We start from the raw sequence: 22,307 nt of genomic DNA, 5'->3' as shown, positions 1-22,307 counted from the left end.
CCTTACCTTCCTGTTTGGGCTGCTTGGCCCACAGAGATCTGTCCCTCCAGGTGACACAGCTCCTCAGTGTCACTGGGCTGCAGCAATGTCCCCTGGAGCATCAGCCCTCCTGGATCCCACTTGCACAGGGAATTTACTGTCAGTGGGGCTGGAGCACTGAGTGTCAGGATCACTGTCAAATGCTGTTGGCCTTCACCTGATTTGCACCCATTACTGAGATATAATTCTCTAACCTCAAAAAGGGCAGAGGCAGCCAGCTTCAGTAAAACCCCCATATCCCTCCTTTTCTATCACTAAATTACCACTTAATGTTGAAGATGGACACATTGCACATGCTGGCACACCTGGGAAAGTCGAGGGCCCAGATTTTTTTCCAGTCATCAGGAAATCAAACCAGTAGCAATTTCTTTTTTCTACAGAAAATATTTATTTGCAAGAAATGAAAAGCATAACATACTTCACTACATAGATATTTAGGCTAAAAAAGCAGGTAGTCTGTTCTCTCACAGAATCAGGCAGATGATTTAAAAAGGAAAAACAGCAATTTCTTTCCACCCAATGGACATGTTTGCAGTGTGAACAATCAGGTGGGACCGTATCCAGATGACAGCACTTGTACAAAAATAGAAAGGTCACTGAACACAGACAGAGTTAAATAGACATGGCAAGAGAATAGAGATATCTGCAGCCAGAAGAGGCCCCATGAAGTGTACTGAGGAGTTTGGAGGGGGGAGTGGTGTGCTTTTGCACTAGTATCACTGTCCCTGTCATCTCAGACAGTTTTAAATGTTTGCACAAACCTATACTGCATTCACAGGAACAGAGGGAAAGGCAAACACCAGCTCAAGTGCCCCAGGGGTGTCACAGCAGAGTGACTGCCCAAGGCAATGGAATTGGCCATGGATACTTCTCTTCAAGAGAGCACCACCAGGTAATTTACCCTTGGAAGGCCTAGAGAATCTCAGGGGAACTGGGATGTACTTGCAGCACCCTCAGAGAGGAAACTGCTTCCCCTGGATTGCATCTCTCTGTGCCCAAGGGGTGGTTAGGGCATCAGTGCTCCCAGGAGCCACCTTTTAAGGCAATTTACACCACTTAAAAAAGAAAAAAATAATGAAAAAAGCATTCAAAGCCATAATTCTGCAGACCAAAAATGATACCAGAATATAAAGTAATTAGTTTTTTGTACCAAGCCAGAACTGGTCTCTAGAAAGGCCAGACAATCTAGGCACACACACAAAATGACACAGTGCAACAACATTTAGTCAACAATTAATCTCAGGACAGTCTTCTGAGCAATTCACACAACAGTTTTACAAGTGCTCAGTGATGTGGAATGTGAACAGGCTTCAGAGAGAAATGCCTGGACTTTCTGCTGCACCAAGCCCAAAGTGCCCTGTGTGTTCAGGTAGATGCCTTTATTTAGCAACACTTACTACATGAAGAAAACTCTGTGGTTTTGATACCTTTTGATCATTCACCATGCACCTGTGCACACACACACACACACACACACACTCTCATTCTCTCTAACTGCACAAATGAAGAGAGCAAGATGCCATTATATCAGCACCACTGATTAAAGTGTCTGTTATGGTAAAGTCAGATATGAGCAAGAGTTCTGTTGAACAAAATTCAGTACCTGCCTCTGCTTCTCCCTCTCTGTCTCCACTCCCTTCATTATGGACTGCTAAGGCTCAGAAAGATTTTCACCTGCTGTTTAAAGTGGGATATAACATAAAGGTCAGGTATGCATAAACAGGACTGCATAGCATTAAAGAGCAAGGGGGAATAGGAGTGAACCTAAACCTAGCAAGTAACAAATGAAAGAGACTATCACTGCTGACTTAGGCTATTACTGCTGATTTATGGAATCAAGAACTAGAAGGCTTCCCTGTGGTGCAAGGAGTCCCTTCACCTGCCTTTTCTTTCACCCTTTCTGTAAGACAGGTCTACAAATTCAGCTTTCTCATGTTCTGTTCTCACCTCTTCAGTTGCAGCTCTTGGAGGAAGAATCTGGAGATTGGTTTTAGGTCAGACAAGAAAGGACCTGACATAAAAATGAGAAAACCAGATTGCAATTTCCCTCTCAATCCTGGAGTCTAGAATGGATGCTGATCACCTAAGCAATGCAGTATTAATCAGGATCAACCTTCAACAAATCCTCTGAATGCCCAATGTCACTTTATTGGCCATGAGAAAGCTACAAGATGGATTGAATCCTTACATTTTCTTTGTAAAGACCTTACTTAACACATACATCAGCTCATTCCCCTTTGCAACCCCCAAAATTGTTAAACCTTAATACTAGAAAATGCAAAGCAGTAACACATCATAGCACTACTCTGTTATATAGGCTGGGACAACTTTAGTAGCTACAAAGTACTGACCTATCATTTCACCTTCAGAATACAAAATGTTCCCTTTTTAATTAGTGACTCAAGAAAGAAATATTTTAGTCACCAGGAGTATAAAAATACTCTGTATTCCTCTGTTCTGAGCTGCGTGGGTTTTGAACAATGGCCTCTTGGCATTAGCTAGAATCTAGAGCCCAAATACTCAGTGGAAATCCCTCCCAACGTAGCAATTAGCATCATTCACTCACTTGACCTACATTCTAAAAGTGTCTAGACAGAATTCACCACCGATAGCTTGGAGGGATGGGAGTGGAGAGGTGGGTTGGTTTCTTTAGCAGGGAAAAAAAAAAGTTTTCAGATGAATTTTTGGTCTACGTTAGAAGAATCAAGAACACATTAAGATACACTGTTACACAGAGAGATGTGGAGGAAGAGGTCCCCTGTCAGTATAAATCAGACCTGCAGCCTCCAAGAGCAGTGTGTGAGAACCATGCTGGTGGTATCAGCTGGGATCTGGCCTAAGAACCTCAGCCTAATCCATTAGTCTGCGCTGCTGAAAAATATTGAGTGGTACAGATGAAATGAAAGAAGTGCAGCAAAGAACTATAAATAGCCTGGGGGAAAAAAACTGAACACTATCTACACCCTAGTAACAAGGTTAGAAACGTCACATGCCCTGTGATTCAGACTTTTGAAATATACATATATATATAAAATAATGCCCTATATTCCTTCATAGCTTATCTCCCTAGAAGCAAAGACCCAACAGATCTAAACATGCTCTAAAGCTACAGGCCAAAAGGTAAGTTTACTAGTGTGTATAAAATTGTGCTGGTGAGCAACCTAACCTTACAGCTGAGGGCTGCAAGTTTATCACTTAAGTCCTCTACTGGAAATGGAAATTCTGGAGCACACAGGGCCTTTGCTTACCCTGTCCATACACACACATGTATGATTCCACAGCACCAAGTCTCTGACCAGCACAAAAAGCACACTGGCAGAAGGCTAAGGCCCCAAGTAATAGAGCTGAACTGACTCAAAGCACTTACTGGCATCCTCCCTGAATACGCCTTTCTGCTCCCATGCCCTTAACTCAGGGCACAGAAGCTGCCTCTCCACGTGCTCAGCAGTGCACCAACATTCCCAGGGGGGTCACCCCTGCACGCTGAGGCTGGCAGTGCAATGGCACCTTCTCCTGCCTCTCCTGTCCCCTGCTGGGTACAGAACATGGGCACAAACCCCCTCTGGAGGTCACAAACCCCCTCTGGAGGTCGTGGGTCCTTGCCACACAACAGCCTGTGAGTAGGTGGTGACAGGGGATTCCTGGGCCCCTGGCAGAGAAACCTCTTCTGTTAAGGGCCCTGAAGAAAAATGATCACAAACATAGCCAAGTGAAGCAAAGCTTTTCCTTATTATAAAGTAACATGTAATACAATAAATCCCCAAGCAATGTGTTTGCTAGGTCAAGAGATTCCTTAAAAAAGAGTACCTAAAAATAACTTAAAGGAGTACACAAATTAAGATTATAGTAATAGATTATCAAATACTTACAAGAAATCAGAATGGCCATACTGGCTTGGATGGATTAGTACAGAGGCCTGACCCAGACCATGGCCAGTTTAAAATGCTCAGGATGAAAACATGATTGATTATCTTCCAACCGGATTTGAACCAATATGCCCAAATTACGCCAAAAAAAAAGGGCAAAGTTTTAATGGTGGCCAGTGCAGCAGGCTTCAGAGAGGAGCTATTTTGGTTGTGCAAAATCATCTATCCTTTAAGAGGTGAGAAAGAGTTCCACTTTGGTTTTCACACGGTGAAGTCAGCCAGCTGTATCTGAAATGGGAGGTGATCCATCCAGCTGGCAATGGGCAGGAGCACAGGCTGCACAGTGCAAACTGCAAGACTGGTAAGTGGTGCTGTGCTTCACACCCTGGGGCCTCTTCTGCAGAACATTTAACCACTTGGTTTCCCTCAAAGGCAGCAAAGCCAAGGGTGCTCTGGAAAGAAAACACCATTTGAGGAATTTTCTAAACTGTGACCTTGCCCACTTATGCTGACCAGTTGGGGTCAAACCCAGCTTTCTCCTGTCACTTTGCTGACCTCAAGTGGCTGAGCAATGCAGCCACCCCTTGTGCCACTCACAAGTGATCACTGTTTATGTGAAGCCTTGAACCATTTTTAAAAAGCCAAATACAAAAGTTGTTAATGGATACTGGAATGATGCAGAGAACCCAGCAGGATCACTGTGAAGGGAAACAGACTTTATGGTGGAGGCTGACCCATGCCAAGATGGGAACACTTGCAAAGCAGATTACAACAGCATTTCTCCTCTCATTGTCACCTCAGGTAAAATAATAAGGCACTTGGGTAGAAGAACAGGGCATTACCTAGAAGAGCAAATCTGCCCATCAGTACGAGCTCATGGAGTCAGGCACTTGTTTCACTGATTTGAAAAACCCTCTTAAAATGGCACAGGGAGAACTGATCCACAGTCCCCTCCAATTCACCAAATCCCTTCCATTCACTTCACTGGATTTTGAGTCAGGCCTGAGGGTGGCAAATAGGATGCTGAAGGAAGTCTAAGGAGAATGAAGAACAGGAAAGGAACTGGTGCGACAGCTGCTGTAATAAAATACAAATTCAATATTTTACAAAATAGAATAGTTGCAAGAAATACCTACTGTACATAGTAAAAAATTATTCATAAGGCTAGGTTAGTTTTTCCCTTATTTATCATTAGGAAAAAAAAATAAAAGAAAAAAGAGCTTCAAATTACTTTTTTTTTTTTTAAATTGACTTCTTCTGGTAAACTGTTAAGTAGCTATGCTAGCCTGCTGAATTAGGATTTTCACATTAGATCCATCCTCAATGGAGCATGAGTGCCCTTCTGTAGGAACCAGATAAAACCCTGCTCAAATTCTAGACTGAGTTCAACTATGCCCCTGCAAAGACAAATTGCAAGAAGCACAGCTCAGGCAAAGACATGACCAGGGTACTGAGAGAGGGAGAGAGGACACTCGAAGACAACACCACGGGACAAGAAGGATACAAAGCATGGAGAAGAGTACTGGACCAGGATCAGACCTGAATGCTGCTCTTGGCTCTCTCAGCGTGCCTGGGCCAGTCATTTCATCTCACTCCTCTTTTGACAGGTCTCCTGCCTACATGATCAGCTCCTCAGATCAGAGGCTGCCTTGGCACACAGCTAATACAGGATCCAGCACCTCTAGGCGTGAGCTAGCCTATCTGTACCCAAAGCAGCTGGCCTCAGATCACACCTCTGGAAAAGCAGGTAAGAGGAAAATAAGACACCTGGCTTTATTTTAGGACAATTCAAGCTTAAGGGAAGGAAATGGGCATTCAGTGATGTTTGCCTGTCCAATTTCAGGGTCTGCCCAGATCACTTGCAGGGTTAGGAAAGCTCAGTTCTCTTCATTGCAACTACCTGAACAAAATTTTTCAAAGCTAATAAATACTATTTACAACAGTAACAGGAAGATGGCAAGGAAAGGAAAACACAAGACAATCTGAGACCGGGTCTACACAAGAATTTTCATCAACCAGCTAGAAGCCAATAAATTAAATCCATACAGTCCTCTCAGGAGGCACTTCTGGTTTAAGCCTTACATTGATTTAGTTTGTTGGGAAGGAACTGACTTAAGCTAAATAGATTAGCCTTAAGCAGACTGAAGGGCATGCATCTAAAATATTGCATAAATGTAACAAAACCTGCTTTCTAAACAGATTTAGTTAAACTAGTGTAATTCTCCCACACAGTGTGTGGTAAAGACAGTGACTGATCTTTGCTTAATTTCTCAAGGGTGGAAGCAGAGAAGCCCACTAGGACTACTTTCAATGCACAGAGCAACCTACCCTGCTAAGTGATGAAGAGACTGGAGGGGAGAGGAGAAAGAGCATGGGGAGGACAATTCAGCAGCATCAGGGACCAGCCCTCTCCTGCCTGTGCTGTGAACTCAGCAGTGTCAAGGCCCTTTCTTGTCCCCTCAGCAGCAGGCTGCACAGGAGCTTCCCTATCCCCCCAAAAGGCTCAAGGGCTGTGGTGAGACTCTAAGCACCATCATGCTGCATCTCCTCTCTCTCTCCATCACCTTCTCCCAAGAAAACCATCACCCACACGTTCCCATTGGTTTTGCACAATTCACCCTTCTCCAGAAGGTCTTTGCGCTCAGATCAGGCTGTGTGCATGCACACACACCCACCAGTCACTGGCACACTGCTGGCATCATCTGCCATCATAATAATTCAGTCCTGCCCTCGCAGTGTTAGACAGGAAAGGGATAAAAGCAGAGACAGGGACCGTGTGCAATGTGAGGAAGGGAGTTACAAAGACAAGAGATCCCATCTGTAGGCACAGCGTCATCAGTCAATGCAGAAGTTGAACTCCCTCTCTTTTGTACTTTGGTTCACTGAGGATGACAAGTCAGGGGAACTTTGGTTGAAAATATGTGGGAATGAGGGAAGTCAAGAAAAAAGGCCTTTTTTATTTTTAAGAGGTGGCATTGACTCTTCTATCTATTTCAATTATCTTCAGTGTTTCATTTCCTTCTAGTTCCGAGTTGACTCTGTAGGGAACAAAAAACCAAAGGTTAATGCTAATAGTAATTTTTTAAAGTACATATCCTGCTTGATTTGGCTAATGCTGAAGAGCCATTCAGTATTTACCAGCAAGGTATTGGTCAGTTAGCTGGGTCTGGTAAGATACTGAATTATACTGAAGTAGTCATCTCTTTGGTTCTAGGCAAGCAAAGGTGCAGCAGAAAGAAGCACATGTATTTAAACCAGTGACTCTCTCTCTTTTCAAAGGCCTGCAAAACTTACATTTATGCTAAAAAAAAAAAAAGGCAAAAAAAAACCCCTTACATTTATGCTAAAAGTGAGGGAACTCAGTGTAGGAACTTAAGTAGTCAGATAATTGTACACGTCTGTCTCTTGAGACTGAGTCCTGCAAACTTTCTGTTTTAGTAAAATCACTGCTGTGAGAAACTCCAGCTCTTCATGCCCTAACCTCATTGAAATTCCAGTGAATCACAACCTCACACTTCCATACAACTGCCAAAAGCTTATTCCTTTGGGAAGCACACAAGTAAGTGCTTTAAAGAAGTGGGTAGGCCCAACTAACAGGCTTACAGGGGTTAGATTTCTGGCAGAAGTACCGAGTTTGGTAGCTGCATTACTACAATTCTGTTGCAACCACTTCTCCAGAGCAACAGTGACTTTGCCTATGGGCTCTCCAGACGAAAGCCAAACTCTTCCTTCGTGCCTCATGGTGCCCAGCACAGCTGAGCTGCCAGCCTAACCTCTGCCCTTGAGGCATGAACGAGAGTGACACAGAACACCCGTGTGACCAGCAGCCTGCCCTGCACTCACCTGTGCTGCTGCAGGCCCAGCAGCACTGATTTCTCTAGCCTTGTCTCGTTGGCTATTGTGAACTGCATGATGTCATCCTGCTGCGTCCCTGGCACAGCTTCCAGGGACAGCGCTGTGAACTTGGAGGTGTCTGTTTGTCTGTCACTGCGGTCTGCAAGGGAGATCGGGCTGGGTGCCTCCTCCAGCTGCTGAGGCTCTTCATAAATTAGTAGGCTCCTTGACCTCACTGCATACAAAGACAGAAGGCAAAATGAGATGAGCAACAGACAGCTCAGAGAACAGCCCTGGTCATCGCAGGAAATGGAAACTGCTAGGGCAGAGCCAAAGCTGCAAAGGCCTTTTCTTTTTGTAGTGATTAACTGGCAACTCGAGAGCTGAGGAAAGAAACCACAGGAATGGTCTAGGTAGGGATCCAAAAGCCCTAAATTATTCAAAAAACAAGAACAAAATTAAATAATAACTTTGATAATATATTGGTTCATTATGGTTACGTAATGCTAACAGTTTCCCATTCAGTCCTTGGACTCTTTGGTGACATTGGCAAAGAAAACAGCCACTGAAATAATTTGTGCATTTTAACAGTATGAACACCTGCTACCAAGCAGAAACCCTGCTACCTTTCACAGACCACTAACTTTAGTTCTGCAAACAGAGGCAAAAAATTCTTTAAACAGAGGTACCAAGCAGGCTAGTGGGGAAAAGGTTTTGCTCATTTTAATGAAGTCTGCTGCCATCAGCACAGTTTGCCAAGCTATCCTTCTTAGAAAAACACAGGTTTATAAGAAAAAATGGCCATTTAAGGAGCAGAAATGCAAGGGGTGCTTGAGAAGGGGGTTGGGCATGGGTGTGGAAAACAAGTGCTTAAGTAGAGCTGAGCAAAGAGCAAGACTGGAATAGCTGTCACTTACCAATGGAATCTGTGTAGGACTCTGGTGAGGAATGCTGCCTGGGCAACACCATCTTTGTAGCAGAAGGATATGGCCCATAGCTCTGAGAGAAGCTGCCAAAAACTACTGCAAAGCACAGCACCACCATCTGGCAAAGGGAGGATGCAGGAGAGGTGAGTGCACTTGACCCACATGCGCACATGAGAACTGATATTTTACCAAAACAAACCATTTGGGGCCATCCTCACCACTGCACACCCAGCAAAGGCACCTGTACAATGACAATGCAGCGCTTCAAAGGGCACATCTCAAGGCTGGGGTTCATTTTCAATGTCTGCACCATTCTGACCAGCTGCCTTTTTACTCACTAAGCTGAAATGCAGATAAAGCTGCCATGTGTGCATTACAGGCACTGCTGAGGATTTCCAAGGTTATTTCTGCTGCTGGCCCCAGTCTTGCTTCCAAGTGACAGTGAGGCTAGATTGGGAGAACAGCTTACACCTTGTAAATTATTTCCATCAATTTATAGCACTTGAGGTATAAAGGGAACTTGATAGCTGAGTGTAAGGAGGGAAAAGCAAATGTTTCATTCTATTCATTTTCTTATCTTGACTACTACTACTGAAAATAGGACAGAGGTAGATTTACAGCCTCAGTCATATTTTGATTTGGTTGAGCAAGTTTATTTTTATTAGTATCAAAAGTACGAGCCTCGAAGGTCACCCTCGTTTTCCTTTTACAACCCTAGACACCATTTCCACCATATAATACTGCAGGAAATAATAAAGTGGGTCCCTTGGAAGAGCATTGCTCCTTCTTTCACCACTGCAGCACCCAACCAAAACCACAGGCCCAGCCTCCTCTAGAACTCAGTACCTTCCCACAACCATTAATCTTCATCAGTCACAAGTCTCACCTCCCTCAAAACTGTTAAATCATGAAAAGGAGTCCTCTAAGCTGCAAATTTGCCATTGAGAGGCTTTGCAGAACAAGAGATGTGCCTTGAAAGAGATTCTCCTTCCCTCAGAATTCCCAGCCTCGGGGACACTCACCATGAGACAGGTCCCTGTTTGTGTGCTAGCTGCCTTACAGGAGCGGGACACTTTGCCAGCCACCATGGCTTGGAGTCTCTGCAACTGCTGCAGAAGTGTTCTGGAAAGCAAAAACAGACAAGCATCACACACACTGACCTGCCTGCTGGTTAAATAGATTTTTGTTTCAAATTCCACACGTGGCACTAATACAGCATTTAGGATAAAGCAGAGATAGTTAAAGTCTTCTCATTTAAAATCCCTAGCAAGGAATGGTTTTAATTTTACCAAGTTTTTATATGTATTAGCACTGAAATGTTCAAGATTTTTTTGCTTTTCCCTCAGCTTACGTCCCTGAACATAGTACTTTCAGTAAGTTTTTATAAATAAAAATTATATTTTCAGTGTTTCCATACAAAATGTCACATTAACAACTGAAACTGTTCTGCATGTGAGTGACCAGTTGCATGTATAACCTGACTCTATGTCATGAATTCAGCAGGTGTTTTGCCATTATTTTTAAAGATGCAAAATCAAGTTTATAACCGCTCAGTTAGTTTTCAAAACCTTCAACTGGTCTAGTCAGTTATCTAGTTGGTTATCAAAACCCCCTTTTCCCCAGATCTTGCTATTTAGATGTTTAGAACACATGCTGGCTGACTTTTAAAGAGAAGAACTTAAAACCAGACATAGGCACAGACTTCACTTACATTCATTTATTAAATAAAACACTTCAATGCTATTTGTTAAATCCTGCAGAGTTGACAAAAATTGCAGATGCTTCCAGTGGCTCCTCTGATTGTGTCTTTCAGAGGTCCCAGCCACAATGACAATTCTCTTGTGGCTGGATTCAACAGTCCCAGACCAGAAGAGCCTTTCTGACTGTTTTTTGCCTGTTTTTTTTACTTTTTCTGCTGTAGCATCAATTACTACAGTCAGAACACAAGTAATTTAAATGGGAAATTATCTCAAAGCATGATTGGTACAGGATTTTCACGTAAGTCTTTTTAACAATCTATCAGTGACCCAAATGCCTGTCCTCAACACAAATACAGTATAATTTTGTATCAAGATACTAAATTTTCTATTTATTCCCAAGTTTACTTTTCACTTCTCCTATAAGTTTCACAATCTACTGTGGAGGATACCCCACAGAAACTCCAGACGACAGTTTTGGAGGCTGTTACGTCAAAAGCTAAAGCAATAGGCAAGGTCAGGATGTCAGAGAAAATAGAAGGGGTATTTTAAGACCAAACTGGCTAAAAGCTAATTGTAGGACAGACCCAGAGGTGCCTTCACAGCTCAATATACACTGCTCTGCCTATTTTCATGGATTTTTTAATCATCAATGCTCATTGCTAATTAGGGTTTAATGAATTCAAGGACTTCAGGAATACACTCTGAAATGAGCACAAGGCATTCTCACAGCACAGATTTATCTGGGCCAGCAGATCCTTCTCAACTTGTTAAGAAAGAATATCTTGGATGCTCTTGAGAGCGTGGCTTACTCTGCAACTCAGTATTTAAAAAAGAGAGCAATATGCCCAATGCAATCCTTTATTCAGTAATACAGAAGACCACAGGCAAATTAAGAGATACAAACAGTGTCCACCACCTAAATGAGACCATCCTAATTCCCTGCTCCCTTTGGCATCTCTCCCCAGTTCCTCCTGACATCCACTGCATGGCACAGGGTTCCCCAGACCTGTGCACCTCATTTCCTGGCACAGACACCTTGCCTGCAGTATTCCCACCATGGGCTGTGTCAGACAGCAATGCCCTCTCAACCCTGAACTTTCCATGCTATTTTGGAAGACTCAATCTTTCCCCCATTTCAGGCCTGACTCACTGGGCTCGATGCAGAGCAGCTCTGCAGAGTGAGGAGGAAGGAGCTCTCCTTCTCCTCCTCCTCCTCAGCTCGGGGGCTGGCAGCAGCAGCAGCAGCCTTGAAATGCTGATCGTTCTTGCCACTTTTTGTGGAGGCGTCAGTGAGAAAACAGCTAATGGCTGGTGAGGAAATCAACAGAGAAGAGGCAATTCTCCTCAGCTTGTTCATCTCTGCCTTTTCATGCTCAATTAAAAAACCTGTTGGGCAGAGTGGGCCCAGAGAGCGGATTACAAAACAGTCTCTTTGGAAAGTGTAATTAGGCAGGTATTCCGAGGTCTTCTAGAGACAGAGGAAGATTCATCCTCCACCTTATTTACCAAATACCTTCACAAAAAATGTCTTTCTTCCCCCAGTCATTTATCTGTTTGAGCAGAGCTACCATTTCCTTCTCAACAGACAAGGACTCAGTGTTTGGAGCTGACAGGATACAGGCGCATTTGCAAACTGTGAGCAAGAACTGAGGCAAGAACAAGAAACAAGTTTGATCAGAGATGACATCAGTTTATCCTGCCACTGCCAAAATGAGACACTCCTTGGTGCACTTTGAATCTGGAATGGTGGAAGACTGCATTCTGAGGCCAAAAGATTCCCCTGCAAAAATTTGTGACTGGACAACTGCAAGGGTGATCTGGATCAGGAGAGGCAAAAGGAGCAGATCTCTGCTCTGCAGAAGAGGGACTTCCCTAAAACGATGATGCTCCCTCTAAATACCAGTATTAAGGCCACAAATGCTCTTAGTAGAATACACTGCCTATGGCTAAGTCCTAACAGGAGAAAATGCAATCCCAAGACAGCATGCTAAGGGGGTTTGCACCCACAGGGATTATTTTCACTGTGTCTGACACGTTTCCCAAGGATATTCAATTAGAGGGTCAATTCAGTAGGAGGTGTGAGTGTGCTTTCACGCTTCTCCCTGCCAATGGAAGCACCTCATAGGAAAGCTGTAAAGTGCCTGAAGACTCCTGCACTTCCTTCCACATGCTGCCAGCAAACTCAGTCTGTCTATGACGTCTTGGTTTTGGTGCATATTCACATATATTCAGCTTCAGAAGAGGTCTTATCACTACCAAAGTATGGAGAAAGTCAAGCCTTCCCTTCTGCTTCCAGTGATACTTTATTTAAGGAGAGAAAACTTGTCACTACAGAACCACCTGGGAGACCTCAAGTCAGCATTTCTGTTTAAAATCCAACATTAGTGCAAACAAACAAAAAAACAACCAAACAACATCTTCTAGGCGACACCAAACACTTTATCCTAATCGAAAGTTTTTAGAGGATTATTCATATTGTGTGAGGAACAAAACCCAACTCTGATAAGGAGAGAGAAAAAAATATTCTGACTTTTAATTCTACACAGAGATTCCTTCTCTGTTTGTCCTATTTGTAGGAAAGGGGACAACACCCAAAGTAAAGTTTTAACTAAAAGACCACTTAAATCCACAATCTTCCCATTTGAATTACAAAGAAAATCTCCAGCAATTTTCCATAAAAGATGTTTCAGCATGAAAACCAATGTCCTCTTGGTCTGAAAGTAAGGACTTACTCCAGGGCTGCCAAGCTGTGTCAACTATTGTAAGGGTGGCCTGAAATTAGGTGCAAGATATCTCATTGCAACTTAAACCTAGATCCTTTACTCCTTGAAAACAATTTGCTAAAATGACTTTATCAGTCTCAAATGAATGAACAACCAATCAAATCAGTGAAGTCTGGCAGCTTCGGTGCTGATAAATCCTTGGTGGGTCAGACTGATGTGCAACTTGATCTTTAGGTGACTGGGAGTTGAAGAAATGGACGAATATCCTATTTTTATTTACAAGGCATTGCCTTTAAAGTGCTTGTTAGTGCAGATCTACACAGCTGGCTACTGTTACTCCATGGGAGCAACTCTGGCAGCCCCTTGCATTCATTGTCCATGTGGGACACTCTCAACCACTCATGCACTGGATCCTATGTCTATCATTTCTCCAGGAAAAGAGATCATCAAGATACTTACAAATACAGACTCAACAAAAGTGAGAAGCAAATGCACTTCTCAACACGATACCCAGAACCAGATGTTTCAAAATTGTCTTTAACCCCAACAGGGCTCCCAGGTAGACAACACTGGTGTCAGAGAATGTTTGCAACACTCTGGATCACTGGCAGTTTCTGCCTTTGGTCTCAGATGTGAGTGGTCAAACCTTCCTGGTGGCTGGGACAACTTAGTTCAATACCCAGCACCAGCTTCTTCTCACACCCTTTGCTTTCTGAGAGAGCACATGCTTGGATTCTACTCCAACCAATGGCTCACTTGTGGCAACAAGACAAAACAGGTAAACATGTAATAATGTGCTTCCTTAGTCTGGAGAAAACTGCCTAGGAAGGAACTTGGATGGGTTTCTTTTAAGGGATTGAGTCACACAAATTAGGAGAGGTAACATATGCTAGTGTTCTAATACTAAAGCTGACAAAAATGCTGCACTCACCCACTCAGAGTAATGAGAATTAAAAATTCTGGCATCTTGATCCCCAGCCTCCTGTCTTATCTTTTAAGATGTGTGAATGCCAAGGGAGATGCTCCTGGATGCAATTTTTTTGACCACACCCACACTTTTGACATTACATCTCTTCAAACCCAGATTTTCAGGCTAAGGCTGGCTTTCAAGGAAGAATCTTCTAATTTTTTTTCATGTTACTGAGAGTAAAGAAGGAAAACTTTTATCAGAAAAAAATTCTCGTGTTTCCATGGTTTGGAGCCAGATTTTGAAATGCAAGCAGGGTTTCCCTGAAATCTTAGGTATGTCTCTATGCAAATGTTTTCTATATATAGATTAACATACTCTTAAAATCTGATTGCACATACTGAAAGGAAACTGCTGTTCAATAGTTGTATGTTTTGGAAATTGCTCTTCAGTTCCTCTCAATCCAGCTAGACTACACAAACATGATAGTGACTGACAGTAATACATGTTCATTAACTTTTAGGTAAGCAACTATAGCCCAACTTTTCAACCATCCAACTTTGTCTACATCTACAGCTGAAAGCATCATTTTAACATGTAATCTTATTTTCCTGTTATCTTTCTTCCACTCTTACAGTCTTTCACAATGGGAGAACAGCTTTGATGTTTGTAGATCTAATTTTAGATAATATGTTCAATAACGTCTTCATTTTTTACTGGAATGAACACTCAAAGTTACAGCTAAAGTCAACTAGGGCTCTGCTTTGGGCATATTAAATAAGATACAAGTATGCATAACTGTGTTAGGTACTTTGAGAAATAAAGTCCTAAACATATAAAATTGGGTATCTGATACACGAAACTGACACCAAATAATTTTGACCACCACTGCTCCAAACTTAGACTCCTTACTGTATGTAGGAGATGGAAGTTTCAGCTACAGGGTGCTGTGAAGACAAGTTCTGAAACATGTGAACAGTTTCTGGATGCCATGCCAAAGCTCTGTGCAAATACCAATGAGGAAATGAGACATTTTGAATTCACTGTAGGATGTGGATAATGTACATTAAACCAGCATTCTCTGAATGAGACAGTTGCACAATTATACAGTAAAGAGGAAAAGTGGCTTTTTGGAGTTCAGGTGAAAAACTCTATAATATGATATGTTACAAAACTGAGGTCTGATGAAAGCAGGCACTTTAACAAATTTCTCAGTACTTCACACATAAGCCTTAGCAGATTTTAGACACAGTTGATATCTAAATAGCCAAAACAGCACTGCCATGAGTTACAAGAATTTCTGTGCAGAAGGATGAACATCTGCTTCTCTGCATGAGATTACAGATCAATATCAATGCTATGGCAGAGGGAAGGAAACAATGCAACTCATCCCACATGGGGAAAGTATTAAGGATTTGGAGATCATATCACTTACCTAAAAATTTTAGAGCACTTAGCATGAAAGAATTAAGATAATCAAATAATAGGTAAGATGCCAAAGGTCCTTTCTGAAAGGATGAACAACACCAACAAAGCTTGAGCACATCCTCAACAGTTCAGAGATGAAAACAGCAGGCAAAATTTATTTTAACAGGGGAGAACAACAGCAGGGTTGATAACATGTTGTCCCCAAGAGGATAATCTACAGCTGCACCTTTTCTTAAGAGAAGTTGGCTTCAGTACCTTCTGGGACAGATTCCAGGTGAGACATCTCTACTCCACACCTGCAGAATAGTTCCTGGTTCTTTTATGTCAAACCCTGGAGGACTATATAAGAGGCACAGAAATGGCTTGGCTCTCTTCAAGCAAGCAGCAGATGTCTTTATGCATGAGCAGTGTGTGGGAGACACTCTGCAGCAAGTCACAGTGCTACAGGGTCTGGTTTCATGAAATTAGAGACTGGATCCAAAGATTAGAAACAACACATGCCACTCAATTAGCAATGCACTGGCTGCCAGATCAGCTCTGGGGCCATTTCCCATGATCGTGGGTCTCATCTCCAAAACCCAGCCTCCCCCCACACTTCAGTGTCACCATCGTGTTCCTTGGTAATATTCAACCACCACTGCAAATGCCTCTAACTGGGAAGTGTTAAGGGTGGGCTCATCTGGTACCTGGCACAGGAATTTGCCACACTGAGCATAAGCCAGGATTGACACTGCGCTCTCTCAGCTAGCATCAAATTAAAAGCTTAGCTATTCAACATCTTCTGCCATGTGTCCTTTGAAAAAGCCACCACTGAGTCACCCATTTTTTCAGACATGAAGAAGTAAGATGATTTTCCTCTCCAAATGAAGGAAATTCTGGGGTGTGAGATAGTTAGAAGGGTGCACAATAATTGCAATGACATCTAGTAGTGCATAAGGAAGTAAATAATGACTCCTGAGTTTCAGCACTGTTAAGTCTGGAAGTGTCATGTCTCAGCTTAAGGCTTCCTGGCAAAATTTCACTAAATAAAGACAATTGGGAGAGCTGGACCGCAGGGCTTTTTTTGTTTTGTATTGCTAATGACATTCCCTTGGGCAGTGGAGGAACTCAGAGAAGAGTGCTAAAAGGTTTCTCAAGCACACCACAGGCTGGGGAGGCAGTTTAAGACATGACATCAAAAGCTCCATGCTTTACATCTCACTGCAGTCACAATAACTGGCCTTCCACATCTTTCTCTGACATGGACCCCATCAGACACACCTATTGTTCACATTTCAGTGATCTCTTAACCACCAGATTTTCACTTTTCATGGTGATATGCCACTACCTAGTTCTGTTTGATGATATCCATACCTTACCTGTTAGTGTTCTCCAGGACTTCAACCTTCTTACGCAGCTCACTGTTTTCATTTGAGCAGGTCTCAACTCTGGAGATAGCACAACGAAAGAGAAATATAAAAGCATCAGTTGTTTATTCAAGTGATTGTAAAACAAGCCAAACTGGCTTTCACTGAGTGCTCTATGATCTTGCCTGCATTTAAAGAAACAATTACACCAATGAACCTTAGTAGTAATATTTAATCACACTTCATAGCACGAAACACAAAACAAAAGTTGCATTAGCTGTCTGGCAAATGCCATGCTTCTGAAATCAGAGCCTCAAATTTCAAGTTTATGAGAGCTAATAAGCCACAAGATTAAGGACAGCGCTCAAGACTGTCCCAAGACACTACCCATTTCCAAACCACCCCTGAAATCCCCAAACTAAAGGACATTGTCATATAACATGTAAGAAGTCCAAGTAAAATATGTGACTCCTAAGAAAACAAACAGAAACATCCTGAATAGCTTCAAGAAGAAATAAAAGGGAAAAGAAAATATCCTTGATATCTGGTATACATGAGGTGGAATTTCAGAAGAGTAACTCTGAGGAAGCGAGACAGAGCTATAAAGAGACAAGAAAAAAATGGAAATTACATCAAGGATATCACCAAAGATGGTACAAGGGTTTTAACAGAACCATCTGGTGACTTGCATAAGAGTAATACTAGAATATTCATCTCCTGGAAGAAAGATTATAATTGGGATATAAATCACTAAGTGGGGGTTTGGCTCCTGCTTGCTAAGGGAAGTCCATGGGTCACATGCTATTTTCCTTAGTCCTGCTTATTTTCCCAGGCAGTCCTGACTCACCCACTTCCTATTTCTGTTTCCATCTGCACTAGAAGACAGAGTTTACCCACTCTGGATCCATCTTTCCCTGAACACTGCCTGTCCACTAGGCCAACACAGTCCCTGAGGTGAAGGCCGATGCAGCTGCAGGGTCTTGCCTAATGTAAGGTGTGAAGTGTTTGCTGGCACATCAGCCACCCAGTGCAGGCAGGCACAGCCCTGACCCCGACAAGCAGCTGCCGGGAGCAGGGCCTCTTCTCAGTCACTGCCACGAGATGGCAGCTGGCACTCTCTGCATGGAACTGTCCCAGCAGCCACAGCTGGATCCCTTCCCAGTCCCACAGCTAGTGCTATTGGCCTGCTGGAAACAGGAAGGAGGCTGGCTTACTTTTTTTCCAGACTGTCCATGTATTCTTTCTTTTTTCTTCTACTTTCCTGGGCAGAGATCTGAGGAAAAAGGATGAAAAACACCAAATATTTGCATAGAAAACAAAAGCATCAGAGATGAATTAATAAACTGGTAAAAAGCCCCAGTGTTACTGGATTCAAGCATCTGTCTTGTTCTCATTTCTATTCCTGGCAAGCAAAGCACTGACTTGATCTATTTCCACATTCTGAAGCAAGGCTCCTCCTTTCAATCACACAAAAAAAGATCATCCCCTGCTAACCTTAAAAAATTAATCAGATTCATCTGGAGAGAATATCCCAGGACAAATACCAAAAGATGATCCCAGGACAATGTCCTGCATCCAGGAGAGAAAAAGCCCATGATGTACTAGAAAGCAGCTTTGCAGACACAGACATGGGGTCCTGATGCACAAGTCAAACAACTGTCAGCAGTGTGCTCCTGTTGGAAAAGCAGCCAACCAAATGTGGGTGTGCATCAAGGAGATTGTAGTCAGCAGGTTCAGAGGAATGGTTCTTCCCCCTCTGCTCAGTGGCTGCAAACCACAGCTGAGTACAGCAGTGCAGTCCATGGCTCAGAAACAAATCCTCTGGATGTACAGAAGCAGGCTCAGAGGCAGGGCTCTGCTATAATAAGCATGCCAGAGCACATGATATTTCAGGAAAGGAAGAAAAAGATAGGCTTGCTCAGATTGAGGAAGAGAAGGCCAAGGAGGGAATCTGATTTATTGCTGTCTTCAACTATCTCACACAGCAAAGATTATGTCAGAGCTCTCAGAGGCACACAGCAAATGGCAAGAGGCATCAAATACAATTTGCAGCAAAGGAAATTCCAGTCACACATTAGGGATTCTATTTATTTGCTTTTACCACAAGAGTATCCTAATATGGGAACATGGTGCCCAGAGACACAGGGGGACTTATCATCCTTTGCAGCAGTAAAATGTGACTGGACAAGACCCTGAGCAACCTACTCTAAGCTGACCCTGCTTTCCAAGCCTTTGACCAAAGGACCTGCAGATTTCTCCTCAATATAAATGACTCTACGTAAGTGACACATGAAATGCACAAGATCACCTCAGAAAATTTTGGAAAAACACAGGACAAGACCAAATTCCAATTCAGTGTACTCGAATTTACATCTCTATCTGCAAAACCAGCAGCAGAATATAGTAACCATGAAATATGTGCTAAAATCCTCTAGAACAAGTGAGCTGGCCAGGTCTGAAAAAAATTGCATCCTTCTCTATCACTAGAATCTTCCCCATGTCAGAAGGAAAAAAACCCAAACTTGCAGGGCATTTGGCATCCTTGGTATCAACTTTAAAAGTCACTGAATTCAGTGATTAAAAGACTAGTGCACTGAAATACAGAGTCATATTTTGAAACAGGAAAGAGAAAAGAACACCTTCCTCACCATGCAGAGAATACAGAGCTCTTTGCCCACCATAAGGGTAGGATTGTTCTGATTTTTAAATGGAGCCAAGCCACAGCAACTTGATACCCTGCCTGCTAAATACTCTATTGTTAGTGGGGTCAGGTAAATACCTACACTGAGGCACACACACACTGACAGACAATTTGATGGATGTGTTCAGGAACAAAGAAAAGCACTTTGTTAAAAGACAACTTACAGCATTCAACAGTACCAGGGACCATTACTGCAGAATCCTGCAGCATTTTTTAAAATGAAGAACAAGTAGGACCCACCCAGCAAAGCTAACTAACATTTACCTTGTTTTTGATTTTCCTGCGGATTTTCTTCAGGACTTTCTCCTCTGCTTTTGTCAGGGGCAGTTTGGTAGGGATTGGGTAGCCCTCTGCTATCAGTGTCCTCTTCTCCTCCTCTGTCAGGATGAGGGGGCCAGTCCCCTGTAATTTCTTCATGGGTCATAGAAATGAAATAAAATAAAACGAAACAGTAAGTGCACACAGTCTCCTAGAAGAAAAGGTTGTTAGGGAGGAGAGGCAGCAGGTCTCCCACTTCAGACAGCACTAAGCCTACTAGAACAGCCTCCTGCAACTGGGAATGTGTGGAAGACCTTTCAGGTAACTTCCATTCTGAGTTCAAACCTTTGGGACAGGATTCCCTCCAAACAGTTGTTCTTGGCCCAGCTCTGTCCACACTGAGGCCAACAGTATAACTGCCTTTGGCTCAAACAGGGATAGAGACACATGAGAAACACTACTGAAAATCCCTCCCCCTAAAGATCACCACCTGCTAATGACATGGCAAGAGGACAGATGCAGATCTACCAGAGACAGGTCAACCCAGCAGGGCTGGGCCCTAAGGCAAAACACAGTCCGTGATGGGATAAACCTAATAACACTGGTGAACTCTGTCTCAACTTGGAGGAGAAGCACGTGCTGTTCCCTGTGGGAACAGAACAGACCAGTGAGCAAGAATTACCGGATCTGCAGTTTTGACCAGAGATGAATTCATCGAAACAACAACAGAAAGTTAGCAAATCTCTGTCAAAACCAGTAATTTAAAAAGTGGGAAAAAAAAAAAAAAAAGACAGAGATAACTGGTGGAGGAGAGAGCCAGCTCAACTCACATGTGGTGCAGTCAGGAGAGGGGAATTGGAGAGCATCGAAGCTGCGCGCGACGCGACCTTGGCCGTGGCCTGGAGCTGGACTGGGCTGGAAGGAGGCAGCGAGCGAGCTGGGCTCTGCCCTCCCTCAGAGTCACTGCCATGGCTGCTCGGAGGGGTGGGAGGCAAATGCAGGGGATCCACTGCTGAATGGCAACAGAGACAGAAAGGAACACAAGGGTTTAAGGTGTCCATTCAGACTGCCACTACAGCCACCACACCGTTCCTAGGACTAGGAGTGTCTGCTGAAAAACAGATCAAGCAGAAGAGGCAACTTGGAAGAAGTTTGGAGCATGCAGGTCTCCAAAGGAGGAATGAAATGCAGCAGCTATCTTTAGGTTTGACAGACAAAACAGGGCTCTGTGCATATGCTCCAGTCACTTCTACCTACACTTCAGCTCCTTCTTCAAATGCTTTGAGGTTCATGTATAATGTAAAGTACAAGCTCCCTGTTCCTGGGAAACCACATTAACAGAGGGGCTCTGAGCCAGCATACTTTCTCTCCAAAAACAATAGTATTTTCTAACTTTGCCATGGATTAAACAATCTGCCAGTATTTGCAAGGGAAGGGATCACATCCAAGGAGTTACATGACCAGGAAGGAGAGAAAGGCCTCCTAAGGACATGATCTGGCACAACTGGGAAGTGACTGACAACCTAGTGACAGCAAAGGCTTCAATGCACTGATGGAGCAGGAGCAGCACAGGCAGCCACCACAGGAACCTCTCTCACACTGTCTATCCAGGGCCATCAGATAACCTCAGCTGCAGCCAAAAGAACCTGCTCTAGAATTGTCAATGTGCTGCTTATGTTCAAAAGGGTCTGGACCAAGAGAAACAGGGATGTCTCACCCACTCTTACTAAATGGACAATTTAACAGATGCTCAAAACAGCCACAACTAAGTCACTCTTTCTCTGAGCTAAATTTATAGCAATTGAATTTTGAAGTAGGAAGATACAGGGCTGATTTGCCACTTTCCACTTCTGTTATACTTTGCAAGTTTGAGTTGAAAAGATCAAATGGGTGGTGAGGGAGGATGGAAGAAAAAATAGTAATAAAAAAATCTATAATACTCTTTTAATCTCACATGTTAGCTCTTGCAGTTGACAGAAGAAGAAACATATTTGAAAAACAGAAAGGCCCTTAATCCCACAAAGTGAGCAAACAAATCTACATCTGGGCTGAGATACAACCTCCCTTTATCCACCTGCTACATTATTTGCTTCTCTCCCTGGAGCAGTGCTACTTACCCACAGAAATTAATTCACTAACAGAATATCAAGTGTTTCTAACTGAAATGCAGTTATCTGCTCAGATCTCACACCAAATATTTGGCTCTTCCAAAGTCTTCTTGGCTTTAATTGTGTTTAGCTTTCAGGGTAGGGGTCTTTGCTCCTCCTTTCACCAAAGAGATAATGATTGTTCTTAAAACTAATATGCTATAAACGATTCACCTAACTTTTATTTTCATATAAACTCACATCCTGCTTTGCATCAGAGTTTAACAGTAAAGTTTCTTATATCTTAACTAAATCTCCTCAAATTGATTTCTTTTCTATCCTAAATAATCCTGTCCTTGAATATTTCAAGCTCTCTTCAGTACAATTATTAATATCCTATTAATATCCTACAGAGAAAAAGGGATCATTTTCTTTGTAATGAAAAGGGGCGGGGGGGAGGTGAAAGAAAGAATGAAAACTTCACATAAAGGC

The 22,307-nt window shown here is 42.9% G+C and overlaps 1 protein-coding gene across 2 annotated transcripts in view; it reads right to left on the bottom strand.

The window, feature by feature from the left end:
- Positions 1–415: 415 nt before the first annotated feature.
- The window catches only part of CREB3L2 (cAMP responsive element binding protein 3 like 2), a 74,781-nt gene continuing 52,889 nt past the window's right edge, over positions 416–22,307 (bottom strand). Inside the window, exons 5-12 of one of the 2 annotated variants that reach the window (XM_084206709.1) lie at positions 20,559–20,740; positions 19,735–19,881; positions 17,984–18,042; positions 16,782–16,850; positions 9,688–9,787; positions 8,657–8,783; positions 7,749–7,974; positions 416–6,943 (exon numbers count right to left, since the gene is read on the bottom strand). In XM_084206709.1, coding sequence (XP_084062835.1) covers positions 6,868–6,943; positions 7,749–7,974; positions 8,657–8,783; positions 9,688–9,787; positions 16,782–16,850; positions 17,984–18,042; positions 19,735–19,881; positions 20,559–20,740 — 986 coding nt within the window. In that variant the 3' untranslated portion in view covers positions 416–6,867. The remainder of the gene's footprint in view (positions 6,944–7,748; positions 7,975–8,656; positions 8,784–9,687; positions 9,788–16,781; positions 16,851–17,983; positions 18,043–19,734; positions 19,882–20,558; positions 20,741–22,307) is intronic. The other variant, XM_084206710.1, reaches the window with a different exon arrangement.

Source organism: Fringilla coelebs (genome assembly GCF_963513975.1).
Source record: "Fringilla coelebs genome assembly, chromosome: 5".
NCBI lineage: Eukaryota > Metazoa > Chordata > Aves > Passeriformes > Fringillidae > Fringilla > Fringilla coelebs.
This window is presented reverse-complemented; position numbering and strand designations above follow the sequence as displayed.